The sequence below is a fragment of the Neopsephotus bourkii genome, unplaced genomic scaffold (assembly GCF_033783945.1).
Source record: "Neopsephotus bourkii isolate Nb327-2 ecotype Australia unplaced genomic scaffold, CSIRO-AGI_Nbou_v1 NB_1067, whole genome shotgun sequence".
NCBI classification, from domain to species: domain Eukaryota; kingdom Metazoa; phylum Chordata; class Aves; order Psittaciformes; family Psittacidae; genus Neopsephotus; species Neopsephotus bourkii.
Window position 1 is genome coordinate 1548759 of NW_026901555.1, and position 22447 is coordinate 1571205.

A 22447-nucleotide genomic window follows, 5' to 3' on the forward strand; every position below is an offset into this window, starting at 1 on the left:
GCAACAGAACTCTAGTGTGACTGTTGCAGAAGCTCTATGTAAGGGGGACACCTGCTGGAACATGACAAGAATAGGTGACCAAGTTTCACCACAGTGCCAAGATCAGTCACTGGGAAGTTGATAGTAAGACCTAACAGCAGATACTGTGTATTAGATTATAACACGATTTGTGAATTCCTTTTATTTAGTGATGAGTTCTCATTCTCAAACACGAGGTTTTGAGATCTCCTGTGAGTCTGCAGAACCGTTTGATTACATATTCTGATATCTTTATATGTAAAATGGGTTTGACTCCCAGCAGAATCATATGGAGCCCAAAAAGGCAGCTTTAAAGTAATGTAATAGCAAAACTGCACTTGAAGTATGCAACATGCCCAAATTCAGAGTAATAAAATCAAATAAAAATGTTGGTAAACAAGCTTCTGGCGAATGGCACCTGCTATATCCCCCTCAGGACCTTTATCCTTTCAGATCTTTGCAAATTTCTGTAGTTCCCATTTCCTTTTGCAGAGAGGAGCAACTTGGAAAATGCAATTCAAACCCACTCAAAATACAATGAGAATTCTGGCTTTGTCAATCTGCCTCATTTGTTATACTCCTTAGTGAAGGCAAATCAAAGCCCTCCTCTAAATCTCAGCAACTAGGAGTATTTTATCTGGATTATCAAACATTTGTTTCCATTGTATTTATTTCCTATGTTAATGGGAAAACCTACTACTACTATGCTTCTAAACAGTGCTTATACGTTGTCCAATTAACCTGAGCCACGCTTGTGTCTTGGTTTTCACAGGGGCCCATTACACTGATGAAATTATGGCTTCAGTAGCTGTGAAAGTGAAAATACAGAATGCTTTGAGCTGGCAGCAGCTTGCCTTTTCTTTGCTGGCCCAGCCATGTCATTTTCATCCTATTTCTTAGCACTCGTACAATCTTCCTTAGTTTTTCTGAGCTCTAAGTAAATTTCAATTCCAGGATGGATTTGAATCTAGACAGGAACAAAGTGACCCATGCTACCCATAGATGCAGCAGCTTTCATGACTATCCCCTCCCCAGATAGCACATAAACTGAAGTAGTTTCTTGGGGAGTGACAAATGGACTTGTGGTCTTAATGCAGTGTTCAGAGACTTGGTTTTCTGACTCACCTCACAAGTAAACCCACTGAGGATGAGTTTACATAGACCAGCTTAAATACACATCAATCTTATGCTGCTTGACAACCTAGTACATCGCAAACTGAAAGAAAACCCTCTCCATAAGGAAACAAACCCCTGCTGCCTCAGTCAAGCAGTCCAATAACTTTGAAGGTTTCCCTGTGAACATAATCTAGATTATTTTCTCCTGCCCTCAAAACTAAGATCTACAAGCAGATAATTCTATCAGAAAGTACTGAGAAATCCATAGCCGGAAGCACTTTTCATGAACCAGATGCATCATTCACTATTTTGCCAGGTTATGGAAAAAAAAAAAGTCTCTTACCCAGAGGCTGATGGCCCCACCTGAATTCAACATTTGCTTAATTCTCAAAGATAACACTGATTGGAAAGAGAAATGTTTGGTTAAACAGATTACTTACTCTTTTGCCTGGTTCTCCTTGCTCACCTTTTTCACCTTTTACGCCACCGGGAAGACCCTGGACACACAAAGGTCATCTTAAACTGAGCCCACAAGCCAGTGCAGAATGAATTTACAGTTCTGATACAGATGCAACCAAAAAGAAAGAACTAAAAGAGGACTACTCACAGGAGGGCCTTGTGGCCCAGGAAGTCCTGGTGGGCCTGGATCACCTGGAATACCCTGTCAAGCATGGCAAAGAAAAAAAGGATTAAAGCCTCCATCACTACATAGTAGCTCAGCCAATTTCTACAATTTCCAAGTACTATGGACAGTAAAAGATCATATTTTTTCTTTCTTTGTGTGGAACTTCAAGAGCATCTATAAATTTTATTAACTGCACATCCTGTTTATTTAGATGATTCACTCTAAGATACAACTGCCTCCTGCGTGCACTGCAGCAGCTGGTTTGGTGGCCTGCAGCTGCTATACAATAATAAAAAGAAGGAAAAGAAAAACCCCAAACAGGAAAGAAAGTAGAACAAATAAATGTCAGATCCTGCTGAAATTACAGGAGCAACAGTCATTAGATTAGTGGTAACTGCTGAAGTTGTGGGACCATCAGGATCCATAGTGTGTTCACCTGAAAAGTGTTAAGAAGTTACGGTTTCTGGTACGTCTTGTTACACCTTTGTGCAAGTTCTTAAGTCTCTTCACCATTAACCTAAAGAAAGGCTGCTGACTGCTGAATCCACAGTAGGTTTCTGTGTAGAGTTTGTGTTATTTTCTTGGAGGCCTCCCAGACTTTTACTTCATTTTCAGTCAGAGAGCACGGGTACGGGTACATGCCAGAACTTTGTGTGTATTTCACAAAATAGGAAGTGTAATGCTTAAGGATTTTATTGATTGTGTACTACTGAGCATAACCTTTGTTGAAATAAGACCAAATATGTAAGCTTTGAAATCATTGTTAATGTTGGTCAAATGCAATGCACTCAGAGTAAGTGTTTGTAAGTCACAGTGCTTTAAAAGGAATGTAGTTAGAACGCTTTTATTTTGTACATTTATATAACTCAATCCCAGTATAATTAGTCCTTCAGAGATCCCTGATGACAGAGGCAAATTACTCTGACCCTAATAAAGTCAGACAAATTTTTGCTTCTACTACAGTGTGTCAAAATGTCACCTTGTCTTTTCTTAGAACTATAAAGACACATAATGCTGCTCTTTACCTTCTGTCCCACCATTGAGTAAAACAGAGACAAAACCAGAGACTGAGACCCTTCTAAGATGACTGCATGGCAAATGTACATCAGTCGATAGCTCTAGGTAATGCCTTAGTGGTGCTTAATGTTCTTCCGAAAGGAGGAGTAACAAATGGTTTGATCAAGACGAAGGGCAGAATTGTCCTGAAATAAAACACGCTAGACAGTGGTACCAAAGCTTTCTTCTCTGACGTGCTACTCAAGATGAAAAGGTGGAAAGGAAGAAACTGATCCAAATACAGATGGGGGCGACTCACAGTTAAAATTTAAAGCTCAGTTACTACAGTGATATTTGCAAAATAACCAATCACTCGCCACTCTTAACTCTTCTATCAGTCAGGGTGATAGAAACTTCAAAGTAAACAGGAAATCCAGGTACCCACGATCCTGCTGGTGCTGCTCAGAGTGCTGACTGGCACCCAGAATCAGATGGTACTGTGAAATGTTCCCCAGTACAGAAGGAAACATAATAACTTCAAAAATGGCAACTCTCCTGATGACTTTTTGGCATTTATGGGTGAGGAAGGATCCATACAAATCAAACCAACAGTTTCAGCTTACTGTCATAATACAGCTTGAGATGTATTTTTAAGAGGCCAGAAATGGAGGAAGCATTTTATTCAGACCATGCAGAAGAAAGATCTTGGGGTGATTAATAATGACAAGAAAAAGAAATGGAGAGAAAAAAAATAAAATAGAACAAAAACAGGAATTGAGTTAAAATTTTTGACAGACTTCTTCACAATGGATGTCACAGCTGGCTCATTACTGGGAATCTGAATCCCCAGAGAGCTTTGAAAATCACAGTCTGGGTGTACCAAGGAAAGAGAGTACTTTAACTGCTTCTACTGTTACTACGAACTTCCTTTAAGAGAGTTTCTTAAGAATAGATATTTTACCAAGGGAAGTAAATGAGGTAATGTGACTGGCACACCTTCTATTAAAGGAAAAGTACTCAGGCCTTTAAAAGTACTATTCAATATGGTAAGAAAAATAATAGAGCCTCTGCAGTAAGCAGGATGTGAGTATATATGAGCCAAAGCACCAGAGGCTTCAGCTTGATCACAGGCTCATTCCAGATGGATAGTTTGCCACTCACCTGATCACCTTTCTGAAACTCAATGTCATTTGGTCTCTTCTGTTCTCCGATTTGTCCTGGTGGCCCTGGAGGTCCCTGAAGACCTTGTTCACCCTAATGTGCATGAAGATGGCAGTTTGTTACAGGCGAGACAAGTCATAATGGCATGCATAAGTACTTTGACCGTAATATGAAAAAATCTCATCATGATCATCTACTCACTTTTTCACCTTTGGGGCCTTGGAAATTCAAACCCATATTACCCTGCAAAAAGTATAACTCATCAGCCCTTAGACATAACAAATGTACAGCAAGAAAAACAGAACAGTGCACCACCACCATCAATGAGGGAAAGAAAATACCTTAGGTCCTGGCAGCCCTGGTGGACCAGGAGGTCCCTATTAAAAAAGGAAACAACAAAAAAAAGTCACTTCCAAGCACTTTGTAATGCCCCTGTGTGGCAAAACCCAACAAAACTAATGTCGCTACTTTGACTCCTGTGCATTACAGCCATGATGACAAGGCACCTTGCCTTCCTCTGAGAACTCTTCCTCATGCTATTCAACTTCACAAATGTATGAGAAGGGAGTTCTTCCTTTAAGTAAGAGTCAAATAAAAATATACAGTAAGGTATTAAGCATTAATGAAAGCATCATCCTTGTCTAAAATAAGCCAAATCTTGCCCCTCAGGTTTCACACAAGGATGCTGCACAAAGATTGAGCCTGATTTAAAGTAAGAAAAGGTCTGGGAACACGTTGTTTCAAATGTATCACATTTAAATGTGCACAGTAACAGCTCCAGGGTGAGCTGAATGCTTCGTTCTTGTTGTCTTTGTACCAAGTCTCGATTACCAAGATCTCTGCACTTCACCAAGCTGCCCTACTTAACACTTCATGGGTAACAGGTTAAAGAAGCTTACCGTCAAACCTGGGGGCCCTGGAGGGCCCACTGGACCTGGTATTCCCATGGCACCGGGTGGTCCCTGTTGGGAAAGGGGAGGAGGCTATGACAGAGGCACCTTTCTATGAAATAAAACCAAACAGTAAGGCATTCAAGGTCAGAAAACACCAATAGCTGGCACCCCATACATGTCAAATCAGAACAGCTGACCACTAACCCACCCATCTGTCCTTGTGGAAAGGCCTAAAGGAGGGTACATCACATTAGGAGTGTTCTGCTCTCACCAATACATCTCTCTGGCTTGGATAAAGGAATGCTTTTTTGTTTGTTTTGAACTGCTTTAGTGCTTTCCTTGTCTTCATGCACTGAGAGAGAACAACAAAACACTTTGTATTTGTGATTCCTCCCAGCCAGAAACAGACAATAGGGAAGCACAGATCAGAGGAACAGAAATGCTAATAGGCTCAGTCTGGTCAGAATGGCCTGGAGGTTGTCTCTCTGTACCAGGAAATGGGAGTCTCTGGCTTCTGTCCAGTCCAGACCGATAGGCCTGCTCCCCTTGTTCTTCCACTGCAGCAATGAATGGCTCAGTGGGAAGCAAAGGGCCTGGAGTCACTAGCTGTTTTCACAGAAGACTGCTGGGAGAACAGAAACACTGCCCAGGAGGTGCAGCATAAGGAGAACAGCTGAGACATCACCCTCTCTTCCCACCATCCAAAATAGTGGCTATAGCCCAGAAAGGCAGATGTTACATACTATATACCTCAGGGTGAAGAAGGGAAGGGAAATCCAGCACTGGAGAGATAATGTCTAGGAAGGGGGAACAGCCAGGGGAAACATGGCAGTGGAAAGAGAGAAGCAAGTCAATGAGTACCACTGTCTCCTGGATACTACTTCTCTGAATAGGGGACCCTTCTGGCCTCTGTGGGTCACCCTATGAAGAGCACTATGGAAGCACTTACTTTCCCTGAATCCATAAACTAGAGGTACATTAACTGTGAGCCCCGGTTCTCCACACAAACATATGGATCCCTAGCACCAATGTTCCAGTCGTCCTGTAATGCAAATACTTTTCACGTTCTCTTTTAGGCAGAACACAGCGTTGTAGTACTTTACAGAACTTACAGGTATCCCTGGAAGACCTGGAAATCCTGGGTCACCCTTCTGTCCTGGCAGCAAGGAGGTAATTATTTCACCTGCTTCACCCTAGGAGAAAAAGAGATGCCTTTAATTAACAGCACATTTCTTCATCACCATTCTGACTCTAAAGAACACAAGAGTGGCTCGTAAGACTATGAGAGACTGGAGCTATGCTACAACCTAGCAAGTACTCTTTAATATCAGTGTTACGTTCTCCAAGAATAGCTTTATTTTTAGGAGAGGATTCTTTAAATGGCTAAATTATCAACTAGTAAAAGCTCTCTTTCTATATGTACAAATATACTTACATATGATTGACTTAAATTCCAAAAGATTAGGGGACTGAAATACAAATGCTTCACAAAAGACGTTCTAGCTCCATGTGAAAGCAGTAGATAGGAAACCACAGAAAAGAGGCTTGTTCAGCTTCTTCCAATGTCCCACCTCATGAAACAGATTTCGAGTATGCTGTTATAGTTGTGCTTCACGTTCTATGTTGAAGCACAGTTTGTTACTGACTATGGGCAATAGCTCAGTTTTAAAAGTGTATGTTCTGATTGGCTTGCCTTTTAATATGAGTATCTTTAAAACAATTGGGAAAAAAAGGAGCTGAGAAAACCAATTCAGCTTGCCAGTCTGCCAGTACTAGGGTTATGCTGCCCTCTCAAGAGTTTACTGGAATAATTCTGTGGGTCAATTTCCCTTTCAAACAGATTTGAATCCAAATTGATGTTTTGGCCCATGCAGAACAGGTCAAGGATGCAATAAAAAAAAACCCTTAAAAAAAACAAAAGGGGTCCTTAAGGTCCAAAATCACATTATAAAACTATTTATATTAGGAGAAAAAGAGCCATCTACATAGTAATCTACACAGTAGAAAGCACATTTTCAAAAGGAACATAAGATGTTGCACTCTTAACTGGATATTTTAAGTTACTATTGCTTAGTCTCCAGTAGCATTCTTGAGCATACACAGGTAGACTACTGGTGCATTGCAGGGTTCATAGGCATTTTGATAACTTGATGCCCCACAACACAATCAGGCACTGTCCATCACACTCCCAAGGAAACCAGCTTCAGAAAAGTCTGCTACTTCTGACCCAAACCGAGTAAAGCTACTGCAGAATTTACAGTGAGTTGCACTGGGGTGGCCCAGAAGCACTGCAGAATGTCACTCTTGATTCCAATGGATGCACAAGGTCTTGCATGGAAGAAAGCAGGTTACCTATGCCATGCCACACATCTGAGCCTGGTTAGTACTTCATCGTGTGAGTACAGAACACTTACCTTCATACCTGGCAGACCAGGGGGTCCCTTTGTTTAAAGGAAACAAAAAAGAAAAGAAAGATCAATAGAAATAAATCATTGGTACGCTATTTGCGAACCACTAATCAGATCTAGACCATGAAGAAAGCATTAAAGAGTCTAAAAAAAGACATGAAACAGGAGAAAATACGTTTTTTATGATCTTGAGAATTAAGTGGAAAAAGAATTAAGTGGAAGAAAATAGAGCATTAAAGGGATCACATTTCCATTTCTTAGCAATTTGTTTCTTAATTACCTCCTATTATCTGTCCTGTCTACTACATTTCTTTCTCTATGTACTTGGGTTCCGACAGTCACTTTGCTGTACATCCCTGTGTTTTATAATGAAAACACCCTACAGTGTCCCTTTTTTGCTGCCCCATTAATCACCAGTGAGACTCTTTAGATGTACCGGATGAGACTATCAAGATCTTTCTTCCCTGACACAGATGCATGTATTTGTATTTTCTGCAGGTGGCAAAGCATCTCAGCATGTGAGGATTCAAAGGGCTTTTTATTAGCTTTACCACAGCATGCAGCAAAAAAGCTCACTTTTATTGGACACCTAAAATATGCTGATTAACCATAAAGAAATTAATGTATTCTTATTTATTAAAAGAACAACTGCAAAAAGAGGCTGATATTATACAGCTGAATGAGAAACATCTTACTTACAGGAGGCCCTTGTAAACCAGGAAAACCTGGACTGCCTGGGAATCCACGCTCTCCCTTAGGGATGAAGAAAACATTTAGCCAAAACCAAAGCAAAACATAACAAAAACCGATAAACCAATTTTGACTGAAAAGTCTGGTTTCCTTGTTAGCTTATGACTCCAGGGTAGCAAATGATATTGCAATGAGCTATAGGATAAATAGTTTCTTAAATCACACAGACTGAAACAGAACTTCCCACATTCGGTTATTTTCACATGCTTCCAGGCAAAATACTACAGAGATGGAAAACACAACAGCGCTAGAGAAGATCAGCTTCTCTTATGGAAGGATCATAATGTGAAGTTAAGTAACATATTAGGATGAAAGACTCCTTTCAACAAGCATATTGAATCAGTATTTTCAATGCAATATTATTAAAAATTCATAATTAAAAGTGCCACTGTTATGTAAGGAGTTTTCCTTGGTAGCGAGTCTACTCCAACAATGAGATGCAATATATAATCCAGCTATCAGACTACTCTCAATTGTTAGCTATAAAATTAAGAGTTAAAGCAAAGGATTTAACTACACTGACTGCAGAGCACAAATGTTGTGTCTTTGTGCTGCCAATTTCTGAGAAAACTTTTGCTTTAAGTACCAGACGTGACCCCTTCTCTCACATATGTGTGCAAGTCTGAATCCTCTTGGAATTACCTGCACTAGTCAGCAACAGCAAGTACTGCTGCACATAATAACCCAATCTATTGCTACAGCCAGAACAAGAGCTCTTTTTTCATCTTATTGTTGCACTGTTAAGAATTTTAAAGGGATTCCACCTTTGTTCCATTGCATCCTGGGATACCCTGAGGTCCTGGTGGCCCATCTTGTCCTGGTAATCCCTTTAAAGTGGAAAATAGAAAAGAAGAGTTAGCTTGTAAGATGCTCTTCTGGGCCTGAAAGACAAAAGGAAACAGATTCATAGCTATACAACCCATTCCTACTCACAGGAAGTCCTGGTGTTCCTGGAAATCCTGGAAGTCCTGGCGGTCCCTAGAAGGAAATTAACCATATATGTTTTAAACAGTATGGTACTAATAGATGTGCAAAAGGATTTACCAAGGTTTTACTCGATGTAACCTACTTGTGCATATCTAAGTAAAGAGAAACATCTGAATCACATATAAAAAAAATGCCATGCTGCACAGCCATCAAGGTTCTTCTTCTTTCAGGGAAATACCCACAAAAACACAGAGAAGAAAGTGCAGAACAGCTATAGTATCAAGATATAAATGAACACTCATAGTGTGGAAAAGGGATGTCCCCTAATGAAGTCAGAGGTGCATTGACTGTCACCAGCTGAGGGTTCTGACAAACAGAAAAAGCAAAGGCACAAAGCCTAAAGAATCTGCAGACAAATCAACCTTTCCCATATTGACCCTACATACACTGTGTCTGCTTCAGAATAAACTGAAGCAAAGTTACATGAACTTCTTTATGTCCTGTACAGTAAAACAGGTCAAATAAGTATTAGGGCTACTCCCCCTAACTCAATGCCTGGCAGTCTTTATCCATTATTCCAATATATCCCCCTATAACTGCACCAATACTTACTCTGATTCCTTTGGGTCCAACAGGGCCTGGCAGTCCATCATCACCCTAAAAGAAAAACCAACAACACCAAAACAAAAACCACACTCAAGTTTGCAGTCTGCCTTTCTATCAAATTAAACTGGAAGCACAACATTTCTTCTCCATGTTTTATAGTAAGTGCACTAAGAGTTGCATCAGTTGTTATTTCTTGAGTAACAAGGTTCGGAGTTATCTTATTTGGGCGATGACTTTGAATTGAAAAGTATTTCTTACAGCTGACAAACCAGAGTTACAGGAAATGTGTTTTAAAAAATTAAAGCAATTTAAGATTGCCCATCACCAGGTACCTGTCGTGTGCTTTGGTCAAATATCCTACAGTGACCTCTTGTGGGCAAAACAAAATGTACAAGAGTAAATGTAAAGCACACCATACCATCATTTTGTATTACAACACAGAACTTCCCTTGAGAAGAAAAGGCATTTAGGGAATAAAAATATAATCAAAGTTTCTAGTCCAGGACCCCTCTGTTTCACTCTTGTTATAGCTAATTAATCTTTTCTTTCAGCATAGACTTCCAGTTTTTCCTTGTCACCTACCTATTTTGTCTTTGCTCCTTTTTGATGCGCTTCTCTTAGTTTATACTGTGAGCATGTGCAAATGAAATGGCAGACCCTGGATAACCTTGCGTGTATTGAACATAAATACGAGAGGAAGGCTTTCCAATATTTTAGTGCTGTATTGTACCACCTGAGTGTAACGATGTAATTCAGTAACAAATAAAAACTGAAGCCCTGCAAGGAAAGCAGGGAGCATTCCTCAGCTGTGTGCACTGGCTCAGGGAGACCTTCGTGTGCATTGCCTCTCCAAAGCCAACCCAGGAATGCCACCAGGTGCAAACTTCAGTTTACCCATGTGGTGGGACCCCTGCAGGCAGCTGACAGCCCGACAGCACTCTTATCAGTAAGCCAAGTGATGGAGTGCCCTATGGCAGGGGCTAATAAAACTACAGCACCTGGCCAAACCTGTTCTTTCACCTCAACCTGCAGTGCCTACTGAAAGGATGCAAGGGCATGTTTGGTGTTTGCTAGCACATTTATGTAAAGAATAGAAAATTAAAAGGAAATCTTTTCCCTGTGGTTGACTATTAAAACCAACCAAAAACCTGTCATACTCCAACATCTGAAGATTTTGACTGTTAACCCAGTGGTAATCAGGAATGCTGGAATGATTTAGGATCAGCACTACAAGCAAACTAACACCACACCTAGTATTTTCATGCTGTTCAAGTGAATTGGGACTTACCTTCGAGCCTCTTGGACCAGGTGGTCCTTCTGGTCCTGGAAATCCAGGCAAACCTGGCTGTCCTTCCAAGCCTGGAAATCCCCTTTCACCCTACAAAAGGAGTAAGAGACAGTAGAGGTGTAACAGGACAAAAGTTCAAGTTATGACTGAAATACTCAGAAAGCACAATATCTTTCTGGTTTTCTGTAGGAAGTCAACACAGAATCATAGAATAGTTAAGGTTGGAAAGGACCTTAAGATTATCCAGTTCCAACCCCCCTGCCATGGGCAGGGACACCTCACACTAAACCATCTCACCCAAGGCTTTGTCCAACCTGGCCTTGAACACTGCCAGGGATGGAGCATTCACAACCTCCCTGGGCAACCCATTCCAGTGCCTCACCACCCTCACAATAAAGAATTTCCTCCTTATATCCAATCTAAACTTCCCCTGTTTAAGTTTCAACCCGTTACCCCTTGTCCTGTCACTACAGTCCCTAATGAAGAGTCCCTCCCCAGCATCCCTATAGGCCCCCTTCAGATACTGGAAGGCTGCTATGAGGTCTCCACACAGCCTTCTCTTCTCCAGGCTGAACAACCACAACTTTCTCAGCCTATCTTCATACAGGAGCTGCTCCAGCCCCTGATCATCCTCGTGGCCTCCTCTGGACTTGTTCCAACAGTTCCATGTCCTTTTTATGTTGAGGACACCAGAACTGCACACAGTGCTGCAAGTGAGGTCTCACAAGAGCATTAGAGGGGCAGGATCATCTCCTTCGACCTGCTGGTCACGCTCCTTTTGATGCAGGCAAAAAACCTAACACAGCAATTAAACATTTCCCCTGCTTAGCTACAGAAAGTCCTGAACACACACATACATTGCCTTTAACTGGACCACTCACACAGGCTTCATAGGATGTTTATGCACTATTTAAGCCACCTATTTACCACAATAATTCAACCATCTGTTTCTCCTGTGCTGCTTAAACACATAGAACTCTCCCCCTTCCTATAAAAACACAGCTTTATTTTAACAAGTCTCTCCTGAAAAATTCCCCTCTGCTGCAATACCTATAAAAACTCTCAGAAGGATGTAGATTGCTGCTATACCATGATTGTTGTTTATTATTTCACAGTTGCAAGATCGTGAAGCAGATTCTTTGGGAAACTATGCTGAGGCGTAAGGAAAATAAGGAGCTTATGGGTGACAGCCAACATGGCTTTACTAAGGGCAGATTATGCCTGATACATGTGGTGGCCTTCTATGATGTGCTACAGCATTGGTGGATACAGTCGACACCAGCTACCTGGACTTGTGCAAAGCATTTGTCACTGTCCTGCATGACATCCTTGTCTCTAAATTACACAGACATCGATTTGATGGCTGGACCACTTGGTGGATAATAAATGGGCTGGATGGTCACACTCAGAGTTGTAGTCAATGGGTCAATGTCTAAGTGGAGATCAGTGATGAGTGTTGTCCTTCAGGGATTGGTATTGGAAGTGGCACTGTTCAGCATCTTTGCTGGCAACGCAGACAGTGGGATTGACCTCAGCAAGTTTGGTGTTGACACCAAGCTTGGTGCAGTCAACACTCTGGAGGGAAGGGATGCCACCCAGAAGGGACCATGCTTGAGAGGTGAGCCAATGCCAACCTCATGAAGTTCAACAAGGCTAAGTACAAGGTCCTACACCTGAGTCAGGGCAATCCCACGTACAAATATAGGCTGGGCAGAGACTGGACTCGGAGAAGTACTTGGGGGTGTTGCTTGACAAGAAGCCAACAGGATCCTGGGCTGCATCACCAGCAGCATGATCAGCAGGTCGAGAGGGGGAATTTTCCCCCTCTAATCCATTTTGGCAAGACTCCAACTGGGGTACTATGCACAGTTCTGGGGCCCCAACATAAGAACGACACGGACCTAGTGGAGCAAGTCCAGAGGAGGCCATGAGATGCTCTGAGGGCTGGAGCAGCTCTGTGCTGGAGAAAGGCTGAGAGAGCTGGGGTAGTTTTAGCTTGGATAAAACTCCAGGAAGACCTTAGAGCAGCTCCCAGTGCCTAACGGGGCTTACAAGATATCTGGAGGGAGGCTTTTGACAAAGGGAGAGGACAAAGGAGAATGTCTTTCAACTAACAGAGGGGCTGCCCCATTCCTGGCAGCATTCAAGGCTAGACTGGACAGAGCTTGAAGCAACCTAATCTAGTGGAAGGTGTCCCTGTCCATGGCAAGGGGTTGGAACTGGATGAGCTTTAAGGTCCCTTCCAACCCAAACCATTCTATGACAATGTAAGAGCAACTAAGATCCTGGCCCCAGGCTATAGGCTAAACACTGTACAAATACAGAACAGAAACAGGGTTCTAGCCCACAGCATTTACAATATAAACCAAGTGGGACAGACCCAAGACAGCAAAGAAGTAAGGTTTTTATTTCTTTTATCTGTCACCTCCTAAAATCATAAGCCTTCAATTAGCAACCATATTTTGCTATTTACACAATGATGAGCCATGGTAACCCATCAGCAGTGTAACAAATACTATATGCTACCCTCTAACCTGTCAGTGTAAGTCAACATCACTTACCTGCAGTTTCAAAATATGCATAGCTGAAAATTCCCAAGATACTTACTTTTATTCCTCATATGTCATAGATTCTCAAAAATCAGTAAATATTAAGGTTTCAATCAGTAATGAAGTACCAGAATACACCTTTTTTGCATGTATCTGTATTTTATGGTTCACTCTTCAACTCCATAAACAGGTATTTCCTACAGCTCTGTTACACCAACCAGTACATATAACTGCTTATGAAAGAGGCAGCTGTACAGTTGCACTGTGCTTAGTCCTAAGTATACAGTGATACTCAGAAGGATTCCTTGGACAGAAATAGATGGCTCATTAACTGGTCTGCTAAAGTTGGCTTCCTATTAATTAAATCTAAACATACTCCTCTTGCACTGTAGGTCACATACTGCTATCTTATACAGGACAGACAGCTTTTGTCCCCTGTGGAAATGCTGAAATGGCATAATAAGTTGGGTCTAGGTTGACAGACAGTGTCCAGACTGGCTTTTGCACACAAAGTGCAGGCTATACTGTGGTGGGTTGACCCTGGCTAGACACTAGGTCACCACCAAAGCACTCTATCAGTCCCTTCTTCAGCTAGACACAGAAAATAAAATGAAAAGCTCAAGGGTTGATATAATGACACTATAATGATATAATAATGGAGATCACTCACCAATTACCATCACAGGCAAACTGGACTCAAGGAAATCAATTTAATTTATTGCCAGTCATATATTGCTGGGTAATGAGAAATAAACCCAATCTTGAAACACCTCTCTCCCACCACTCCCTGCTTCCTGGGGTCAACTGTACTCCTAGTTTCCCTTCCCTCTCCCCCCAAATGGTGCAGGGGAACAGGGAACAAGGGTTGTGGTGAATTTATCACATGCTGAGTCTGCTGCTCCTTCCTCTTCACAATCCTCCCCTGCTCCAGCGTGGGGTCCTCCATGAACAGCTCCACTGTGTGTCCCCCCCACAGGGTGCAATCCTTCAGGAAAAGGCTGCTCTGGCATGGGTCCTCCACAGGGTCACCAGTCCTGCAGCAAACCTGCTCCAGTATGGGCTCATCACTTCTGCTCCTAGGTCCTGCCAGGAGCCTGCTCCAGCACAGGCTCACAGGATCCTTCAGGTATCTCTCTGCACTGGTGTGGGGTCCTCCCTGGGCTGCCGGTGGAGATCTGCTCCCCCATGGACCTCCATGGGCTGCAGGGACACAGCCTGACTCACCATGGGCTGCACCACAGGCTGCAGGGGAACCTCTGCTCTGGTGCCTGGAGAACCTCCTCCTTCCTTCTGCACTAACACTGGGGTCTGCAGAGCTGTTTCTCCCAAATTTACTCACTCCTCGCTCTGGATGCAATTGTTGCTGCACTTTTTTCTCGTGTTATCCCAGAGGTGCTACCATTGCTGCTGATGGGCTCAGCCTTGGCCAGTGGTGGGTCCGTCTGGGAGCTGGCTAGCATGGGCTCTTTCAGACCTGGGGGAAGCCATTCTTGTAGCCCTCCCCCCAAAACCCTGCCATGCAAACCACATGGAGCACAGCTGGTGTGCTCTCTCATCTGAAAACAAGATTGTGGAGGAGTATTACTCTGTCAGTCCAGGATATAAAAGGGTTAGTGTGCCCCTGAAGGAAAGAGAATAAGGAATTTGGGAGTGCCAGACAAGAAAAAACATTAGACAGAGCCAGACTCTGGAGCAAGCGCTGGCAAGAACTGATTTTGCACACTTAGGAAACACACCTGTGTACAAGAGGCATGTCAGCTGTGTCAGGGGCTAGCCAGGCTACACAATGCCTGCTAATCTCAACTGGGTCACACTTCACACTTTTGTTAGAGAAAGGAATATCTGCACATAGTTACTAGAACAATTCTAGCAAAGGGCTGGCCTTGGGTGTCATCGAAGGCTTCAGAACCGTTCTCTAAAACACAGCTACTTTGAGGTCTCCTCTCTGAGCAGCCACAGAACTGGGAAGCCAAGGCCTTCAAAGTGAAACATGAAGCCAAACAGTTAAGCAAGAAACATACAGGAAGGCAACAGATGATGCTTGTAAACTGCACTATTGAAACTCCAAGTATTTTCCAAGCCCACTTTGAAAGTGAGCAGCAACAATGAGAGATTTGCCTGAGGAAACTGTTGCCAGGGCAACTTCAGTGGATTTTACCAGCAAATTACCCCCAAGAGTGAAGAGATGATTGGAAGGACTATGCCTGGGGACAGCTGAGGGATTACACCAGACACTTCCCAAGGGAACTGTATCAAACTAATTACAGAGGGAATAGCTGCACTCTAATAGCTACTTTTGATCAAAAAAAAAGTGGCTGGAGAAAGAAATGTGGGCAAGCTGGGTAAGGGGAGAAACCAAGATGATCCAGCTCTCTGGAATACAGATGGTACCAGGGAGGATTGTTTTATCACCTTCTACTTCAATGGTGTATAAGGAGTCCGTAAGTGAGAATGGTTTCCAGACGTTGCTTCTGCCTCCAGCATTTTCCTATTGCATACCTTGTATATACCATCCTGTTTTCATGAGGATTAAGGGGATACAAATTCACCAGGAAAAACTGCCTGCTGCCTTGCAAGAACATACTGAAACTGGAAAAACATTTAAAAATGGTATTATTTAGGGTATAGTGAGATTTATCTCCCTGGAGAACATGCAGTGTATTTTCTTATAGATGCAAAGACTGACAGTCACAGGCCAGTTTTGCTTGCACAGAAAGAACTGAGAAAGCCTGGATAACTTTTTGTTTCAGACTAGAAACTACAGAGAAACATGAACAGAAAAGGTTTAGGTCAGCTCTGATCCCATCCATCTTCTACTCCTGAGATTACAGGATAATTTCCATAGCAAAATAAAGATGCAGCAGCCATAAACCATCATTTCCTTGGGGAATGGGTGAGGAGACAGATTCTGATCTCATTTAGTGATAAATCCAGAGGAGCTGGCAAAGCAAGTGCCCTCAATCAACTATACAGATGTGGCAAAACTGTCATCTTATAAGCTTGAACATGACTGTTGCTTGGGGGTAGAAAGAAAAAAAGGGTTGGGAAACACCCTAAAATTATGCTTTAGGCAGCAGCAAGATACAGCCAATTAAATACAGATACACTAAAACTTGGCATAGTTCCACGTACTCTAATAATAGCTCACAAGTATTTAAGAAACCAGGGATAGACGCAGATTTAAAGCATGTACAAGTAATTTAAGTTTTCAGAATTTCTTCCTGAAACTTAAATGCTTATGAACAGACATTATGGGGGAGAGAAAGCAAGATATTTGCACTACTGTGGCATACCCATAAGAAAATAACAGACTTTAAAAAAAAAGGACCAAAAACCATTCAGGGAAGCAGTAGCTGGACAGCCCATTTCAATGCCTAAATACATGCAAGAACCTGGCTGTAACATCTGGCAATAGAGGCATATATTGCTTCCTGCCCTCCCTACAAGAGCAATGAACATCACAGAGTCTAAGGAGTTAACTATGGGTGGCTACTTAAAACTAGACTCATGTACAAATGTCTGTACATTAAGCAGAAGGCAATAGGGATCTTAAGGACACAATTTTCTTAGACTTCAAGCTCCAAGAACATATATCTGAAAAGTCCAAGAATATGGAATTCTTCCTTTCTAAGGGGCATGGATTTCTTGTATCTGCATACAAAGGCAAAGTATCTGAAATGCCTTCGGAGCTCAGACAGTACAAGCTGCTCTTCACAGAATCTCAGGCACCAAGTTTGTATGAGATCATGTATTATGAGCTTACAACCCAGTTGAGTCTCTGGAGTTGCAACCCTTACATTGTCATCAACAAACCCAGTAAACTCAGAACCTTCTGAAATTCTCTTCTAACAGGCTATGGACAGACCATATGTAATAACTAAATAATAGCTTATTAATCATTTTAACTCAATTTGAATGAATAGAGCCCAATAGTTCTGCTCTTCAAAACCAGTATCATGCATTTGCAGTTATTTTGAGGTAGAATCATGTCTTGGGTACTGTGAAAAATACAGTCCTTCCTTGAGCGAGCTACCTTTACAGCACATGTTGTGCTGTAACGTGACTTGTATGAACAAACTCATCAAGCTGAAAACTAACCTAGCTTACAACAAAACTTGTTTTCAGCCAGGTCACTGACAGCTCTCAACATGGCTACACAGGTCTAGAGAAGAAACAGGAACACCTAAGCAAAGGTAAGAAAGCTGATTCCAGCAGCAGCACATATCACCACTTTAAAGCAAAACCACAGTAGTGCTGGGGCACAAGCCTTCTTGGTGACTAAGATGCATGCAGCTTGCTTGCTGTGGCCCATGGCTCTCAGTCTTCATCAGCTAGAGCAGCTGAGATCCAGTACCATCACCTCTTCCCAGTCTCAGAAGACCTGATCTTATCAGCACCTTGGAATCTTGTTTTCAGCCGAGGTAAAAGCAGCGCAGTAATCTACAAGTTTCACTGGTTTGTCTTTGACATTGCTCCACGTGCAGCGTCTACTGTGTTTATTCCTCTAGCTAGTTTTTACCCATTAACTAGCTTCTAAGCATTAAAGGAGGTTAATCTCAGAAGTGCCAAACAATCTTTATTTAAAACCCAATCATCATCCAGTTCCTTAAGTGAAAAGCAATTATATGCTTCTCCTGCAGTTGCAAAGTGAGAGCAATTCCTCCAAGCAACAGTATGTAGCAGCTTAATAATTTACTTCAGTTTTAATATTCTCACCAGATTCAGTTCACTGACTCTCAGTGCAATCAAGTTTTACTGACTTCTCCAGTAAATTCCTCTCATTTCTTCATTATACCACTTTAGACATGTTTTAATTTTACCAACTTATTGCGCTTTGATTCTCCAACAGATAACATGCTACTGATGCTGCAGGGGCTCATGGCAGAGACAAAGTTAAACAAGTGTCACCGGCAGAAAGGGAGCAGTTAAGTAAGAGCTATGGCTCCCAAAAACAAGTACTTTTCCTATTACAGTTCAGTTTGTATTACTTTATGTGATCTGTTAAAATTTTGATATCCTGAATAGAATGTTAGGATGCTTAGGAAGAAGGCTACTTTTGAAGCTCAAAAGGAACATATTAGGCTCTGCTAAGCTGAACAAAGAAGCACTTCTTAGTTGACTTAATATAGGTGGACAGTGATTTGGATGCAGAAGTGAGTTTCAGGCTAGAAGTAAAACACATTGGAACAGAAGTGTAGGGCTCAGCTGAATGCATTTGACAAGGCTGTTCTTGTCTTCCCAGTACAGAAACAGGTTCCATACACCCGACTTCTGGTAGTTCCAGAAGTACGTTGTCACACTTCCAATGGGAAAATCAGAGAGAAGAGGTTATCTAAACAACTGCTTGTCTAATGCTCTTCATACACCAATTAGGTAAGGAGCTATAGAGTTTCACTCCTTATTCAGAGGTCACTGCAGAAGGAAGCAGAAACACCAAATGTGAAGTGTCAAGTACAAAGCAAAAGCCTGAAACATGGTGTTGTAGCAGCAGTTTACACTCAGCAGGAATAAAGCTAATATTTACAAGAAAGCTGGGTTGAAGACAGCATCTGGTTTGGTAGCTTACATCAAGCGTATAAGTGGTACACTGTGATGGATCAACCTATTCATCTGAAGAGAGCCCTTGATGTCTTGTACTACTACAAGACTCTAGAAAGTTAAGGTTGTTAAAAAAATTAAATCAAACCAAAGAATTTGTAAGAAAAAACCTCAAGAATGTGCATGACAGAGAACTCCTGTGGTTCTCCAGAGCTCAACTGCTGAATCCATCAATGCATCAAAATACTGAGGGCTCTGTAATTACAGGGCAGCTAACATAATGGGGTGTGTGCACATATGATCAAACGAGTTCCACTAGCAACACATCATACTTAAGAACTATGGGCTTTGCTTTCCATTGTTCCTTTACATAATGTACATGATTACCTACAAGCTTCAGAAGGGCGGTTTGAAAAACCCACCCACAATAAAACCTCTGGCATTCCTCAGGATCATGCTGCATTTACCTTGACTGAGGTGAAAAATGAGTCACAGTTCCCAGATTTCATGGTTCCCAAATCCATCCTTAGATTTTAAGGATAGAAACTTGCCTTACATTTATCTGTTTAATAAGTGCAAGTCTCAGACACACACTCCCATCCTTAAGGGGACTTGGGCATACAAAGAAAAGGAGCAGGCAGTCTTACTGCAGGTGAAGCTGGTTTCCTTTGCAGTTTGGTTTCTTTTTTTAATTATTCTTTCTTTTATAAAAAGATTTCACTTTGATCAATCTGAAGCCCCTTCAGAATGTTCCAGGCAGATGCAGATGTGATGCTTGTTTTACTGGAGGCCTTCTCTTCCTTCCCCACTTCATTTCCACAAAAAGGTATCAGGCTTTTCACTCTCCTGCTTTGGATTTGCTATAATTCACTCCAGAAAAGGCCAGCAGAGGTTGGAAACTAAATGTGGAAGAGTTTCTCCTGTGCAGCTAACAATTACCTAGGACAGTCTGGAGGGGCAGAAACAAAACCCACAATACATAATGGCAGCAGAGCCTGACCTTGAGCAAGGCTCATATGATCAAGCTGTTGCTGTACTTGGACAAAAAGCTCCCTCTGACTCCAAATAGTCCCAAGATATTTTTTACCAGAGAAAGGTGACTTGATTTCATTAAATGACACTGAAGGACTAGAGTATATCCAGTGGGTCATGGTCCCTGTATGTACAACAGTTGTATAAAGAGAAAGCTGACTCACTGAGAGAAAATTACTTATGTTATTTAGAAAGCCAGAAGATTCACTTTCTGCGCTTTCCTTATCCACATCAGCCAGACAATACCCATGTCCTCACTAAATTCACAGAACAGCTGTGACTAGTCCAGAAAAAGGCCAGAAATACAGAAAGAGCCTCCAAAGTTGTACCTGCTATGAGTGTATTGGCAATGTAAGCCTAAAGCTTCAGTGCCTTCAAACTAAACCCAGAATAGTCCTGTGACTGGTGTTAGGATCTATCCAATTTGGCCACCTGCATTTGAAGACCCTGTAGGAACACATGAACCAGGTGCACATTTTGGCTAACCAAACCTAACTCAAAGTTTGCTATTGAGGGGATATTGTTCTTCACCAACTATGTAAATCAGGAATATACTTGAACTAAAAGCAAGTGAATGCCAAGGAATGACCTCATGTGTCTGGAGCTACCTGGATGGCAGGTGTGGCACCAAGAATTACTCTGAATTTTGGACACCTGCCTTGTTTAACCTCAGCCAATAGTAAAATCCTGTGTCAGCACATTACAGTGCCAATGCAGCAACTGGTTACTTTGCATTACTTACAGTCATTTGAGGTTACACTTATTTATGCAATATCAAAAATCACCTTTGAAATGTGTCAGAAATTAATCTAGAGCACTGAAGCCCTTCTAGAACCTTGCTAAGAGAGGGTAAGTGGTTTGATAAGACAGGCTTATCAAACTCTTAGCTATCAGTTCACATCTTTCAGAAGACTGCTTTGTATCTCAAGCTGACTGTTTACAAGGTTAAGAGTGGAAGTGTTTCAGGCAGCCTGTTCCCCTTGCAGTGACCACATCACATTGATTCCCTGAGACAACAGTTACATGGAAACTATGTAACTACAAGTTACTTACAACTAGACTCCCACACTTCAGAGAGGCTCAATTCAAGCAAGTACTAAGCCACGTATCTACACAGCACTGCAGCTAAAAAGAAATGGCTGGGCATCTGCCCATTTGCTCAAGGGAAAAAACTGCAAAACAATAAGAAATAATGGTGATAGAAAAATCAAGTACTGCACAGATACACTGAGCTCAGGCAGTGAGAATGGAAGTCAAAGCTGCATGGAAGCAGGAAAGCTCTAAGTTGTCAGCATGCATCTGTTGGTCTTAGGGCAGCCCAAACCAGCCTGTAGGACTGAATGAACCACACAGGGTTGTTTTGCAGGGGTTTACTCTGCTTGATCCAACAATATGTGTTTGGCCGCTAACTAGCTACTAATCTGGGTGGCTACTATGTATGTTGGAAAAGCTGTATCTGAATTGTGTCACTTCCACAGGCTAGCTGAACGTGTAGACAGCAAGAGCACTCATCTTTGTATACAGCCATACAAGTAAGAAGGTAAGAAACTGCAAGGTTAAAGAACTTTACTTTTAAGCCTCGAAGGCAAAGAAAATGGGAAAGCAACTCAAACTCACTCTGGTTTTATATTCCCACTGAAGATTTACTAGTATAGCCATTATTGTACAACCCTCACCTTAGCTTGTCCACAATATTTAGTGTAGTCAGGCCTTAACAGTAAAAAGGAATTCCTTTTTACTAGAATTTGTCTCTTTTCTGGTTAGTTCTTCCACATAGCTGGAAGGACTTGTGCCATTATTCCCCATTCCTGAGAAAATTATATGAAATTCTGCATACCATCAAATGTGCCAGTTGGTAACAACCTGAAGTTGTTACAACAGCTATGCTCCTTGGTGCATGCCTATGTTACAGTCAAAGAAATTAAGACACAAGGACGAAACAACAGCTATTACCTATAAGGTTCAGTTATCCGAAGCTGACATATGGCTCAGTGGTTTGCGCTGGTCTACCAGTAAAGGAAAAATGAAGACAAAAAGAAAAGCATATTTACCTTTTCACCTTTTACTCCACTGCAATCACATTTGGATAAAGATGTGCATCCATGGCAAGCCTTTAAAGACACAAGAAAAACATTACACGTTTTTAATGAACATAAAGCCATATTAAATTTTTAATACTATTACAAAAGTTAGCCTAAAATACAAGCCTACAAAGCATCATCTATCCATTGTACATGGTGTTCAAAGCAGATAAAATTAGCAAGGTACAATTAACTTCATTAGTGGCTATGCTTGCATGCAAGCATATTGCAGTTTTGACAGATATTAGACTTTTAAACTTATGTTTAGCCACCACTTACTGCAGGGTACAATGTAACACACCTACGGCCAAAAAGGGCCAGAACTTTGATAAAACAGGCATCTTCAGCACCTGCCTCCACAGTGAGGAGAGTCCAATTGCGGTTCCACCAGTAGATGTCAGGTTTTGCACGAGAGTTTAACCAAGCCTGAACCTTATGTGCATGTTTGTGATAGTTACT

General features: G+C 41.8%; 1 protein-coding gene across 4 annotated transcripts in view; it reads right to left on the bottom strand.

The window, feature by feature from the left end:
• Positions 1 to 22447, bottom strand: part of COL4A5 (collagen type IV alpha 5 chain) — a 77963-nt gene that overhangs the window by 36272 nt on the left and 19244 nt on the right. For all 4 annotated transcript variants that reach the window (XR_009726728.1, XM_061361882.1, XM_061361883.1 and 1 more), the window contains exons 2-15: positions 21959 to 22018; positions 10789 to 10878; positions 9507 to 9551; positions 8901 to 8945; positions 8732 to 8794; positions 7917 to 7970; positions 7224 to 7250; positions 5922 to 6002; positions 4816 to 4878; positions 4258 to 4293; positions 4118 to 4159; positions 3917 to 4009; positions 1742 to 1795; positions 1575 to 1631 (exon numbers count right to left, since the gene is read on the bottom strand). Coding sequence is in view for 3 of the 4 variants with exons in the window: in XM_061361882.1 (XP_061217866.1) it covers positions 1575 to 1631; positions 1742 to 1795; positions 3917 to 4009; positions 4118 to 4159; positions 4258 to 4293; positions 4816 to 4878; positions 5922 to 6002; positions 7224 to 7250; positions 7917 to 7970; positions 8732 to 8794; positions 8901 to 8945; positions 9507 to 9551; positions 10789 to 10878; positions 21959 to 22018 (810 nt within the window). In the remaining variant the exon portion in view is untranslated. The remainder of the gene's footprint in view (positions 1 to 1574; positions 1632 to 1741; positions 1796 to 3916; positions 4010 to 4117; positions 4160 to 4257; positions 4294 to 4815; positions 4879 to 5921; positions 6003 to 7223; positions 7251 to 7916; positions 7971 to 8731; positions 8795 to 8900; positions 8946 to 9506; positions 9552 to 10788; positions 10879 to 21958; positions 22019 to 22447) is intronic.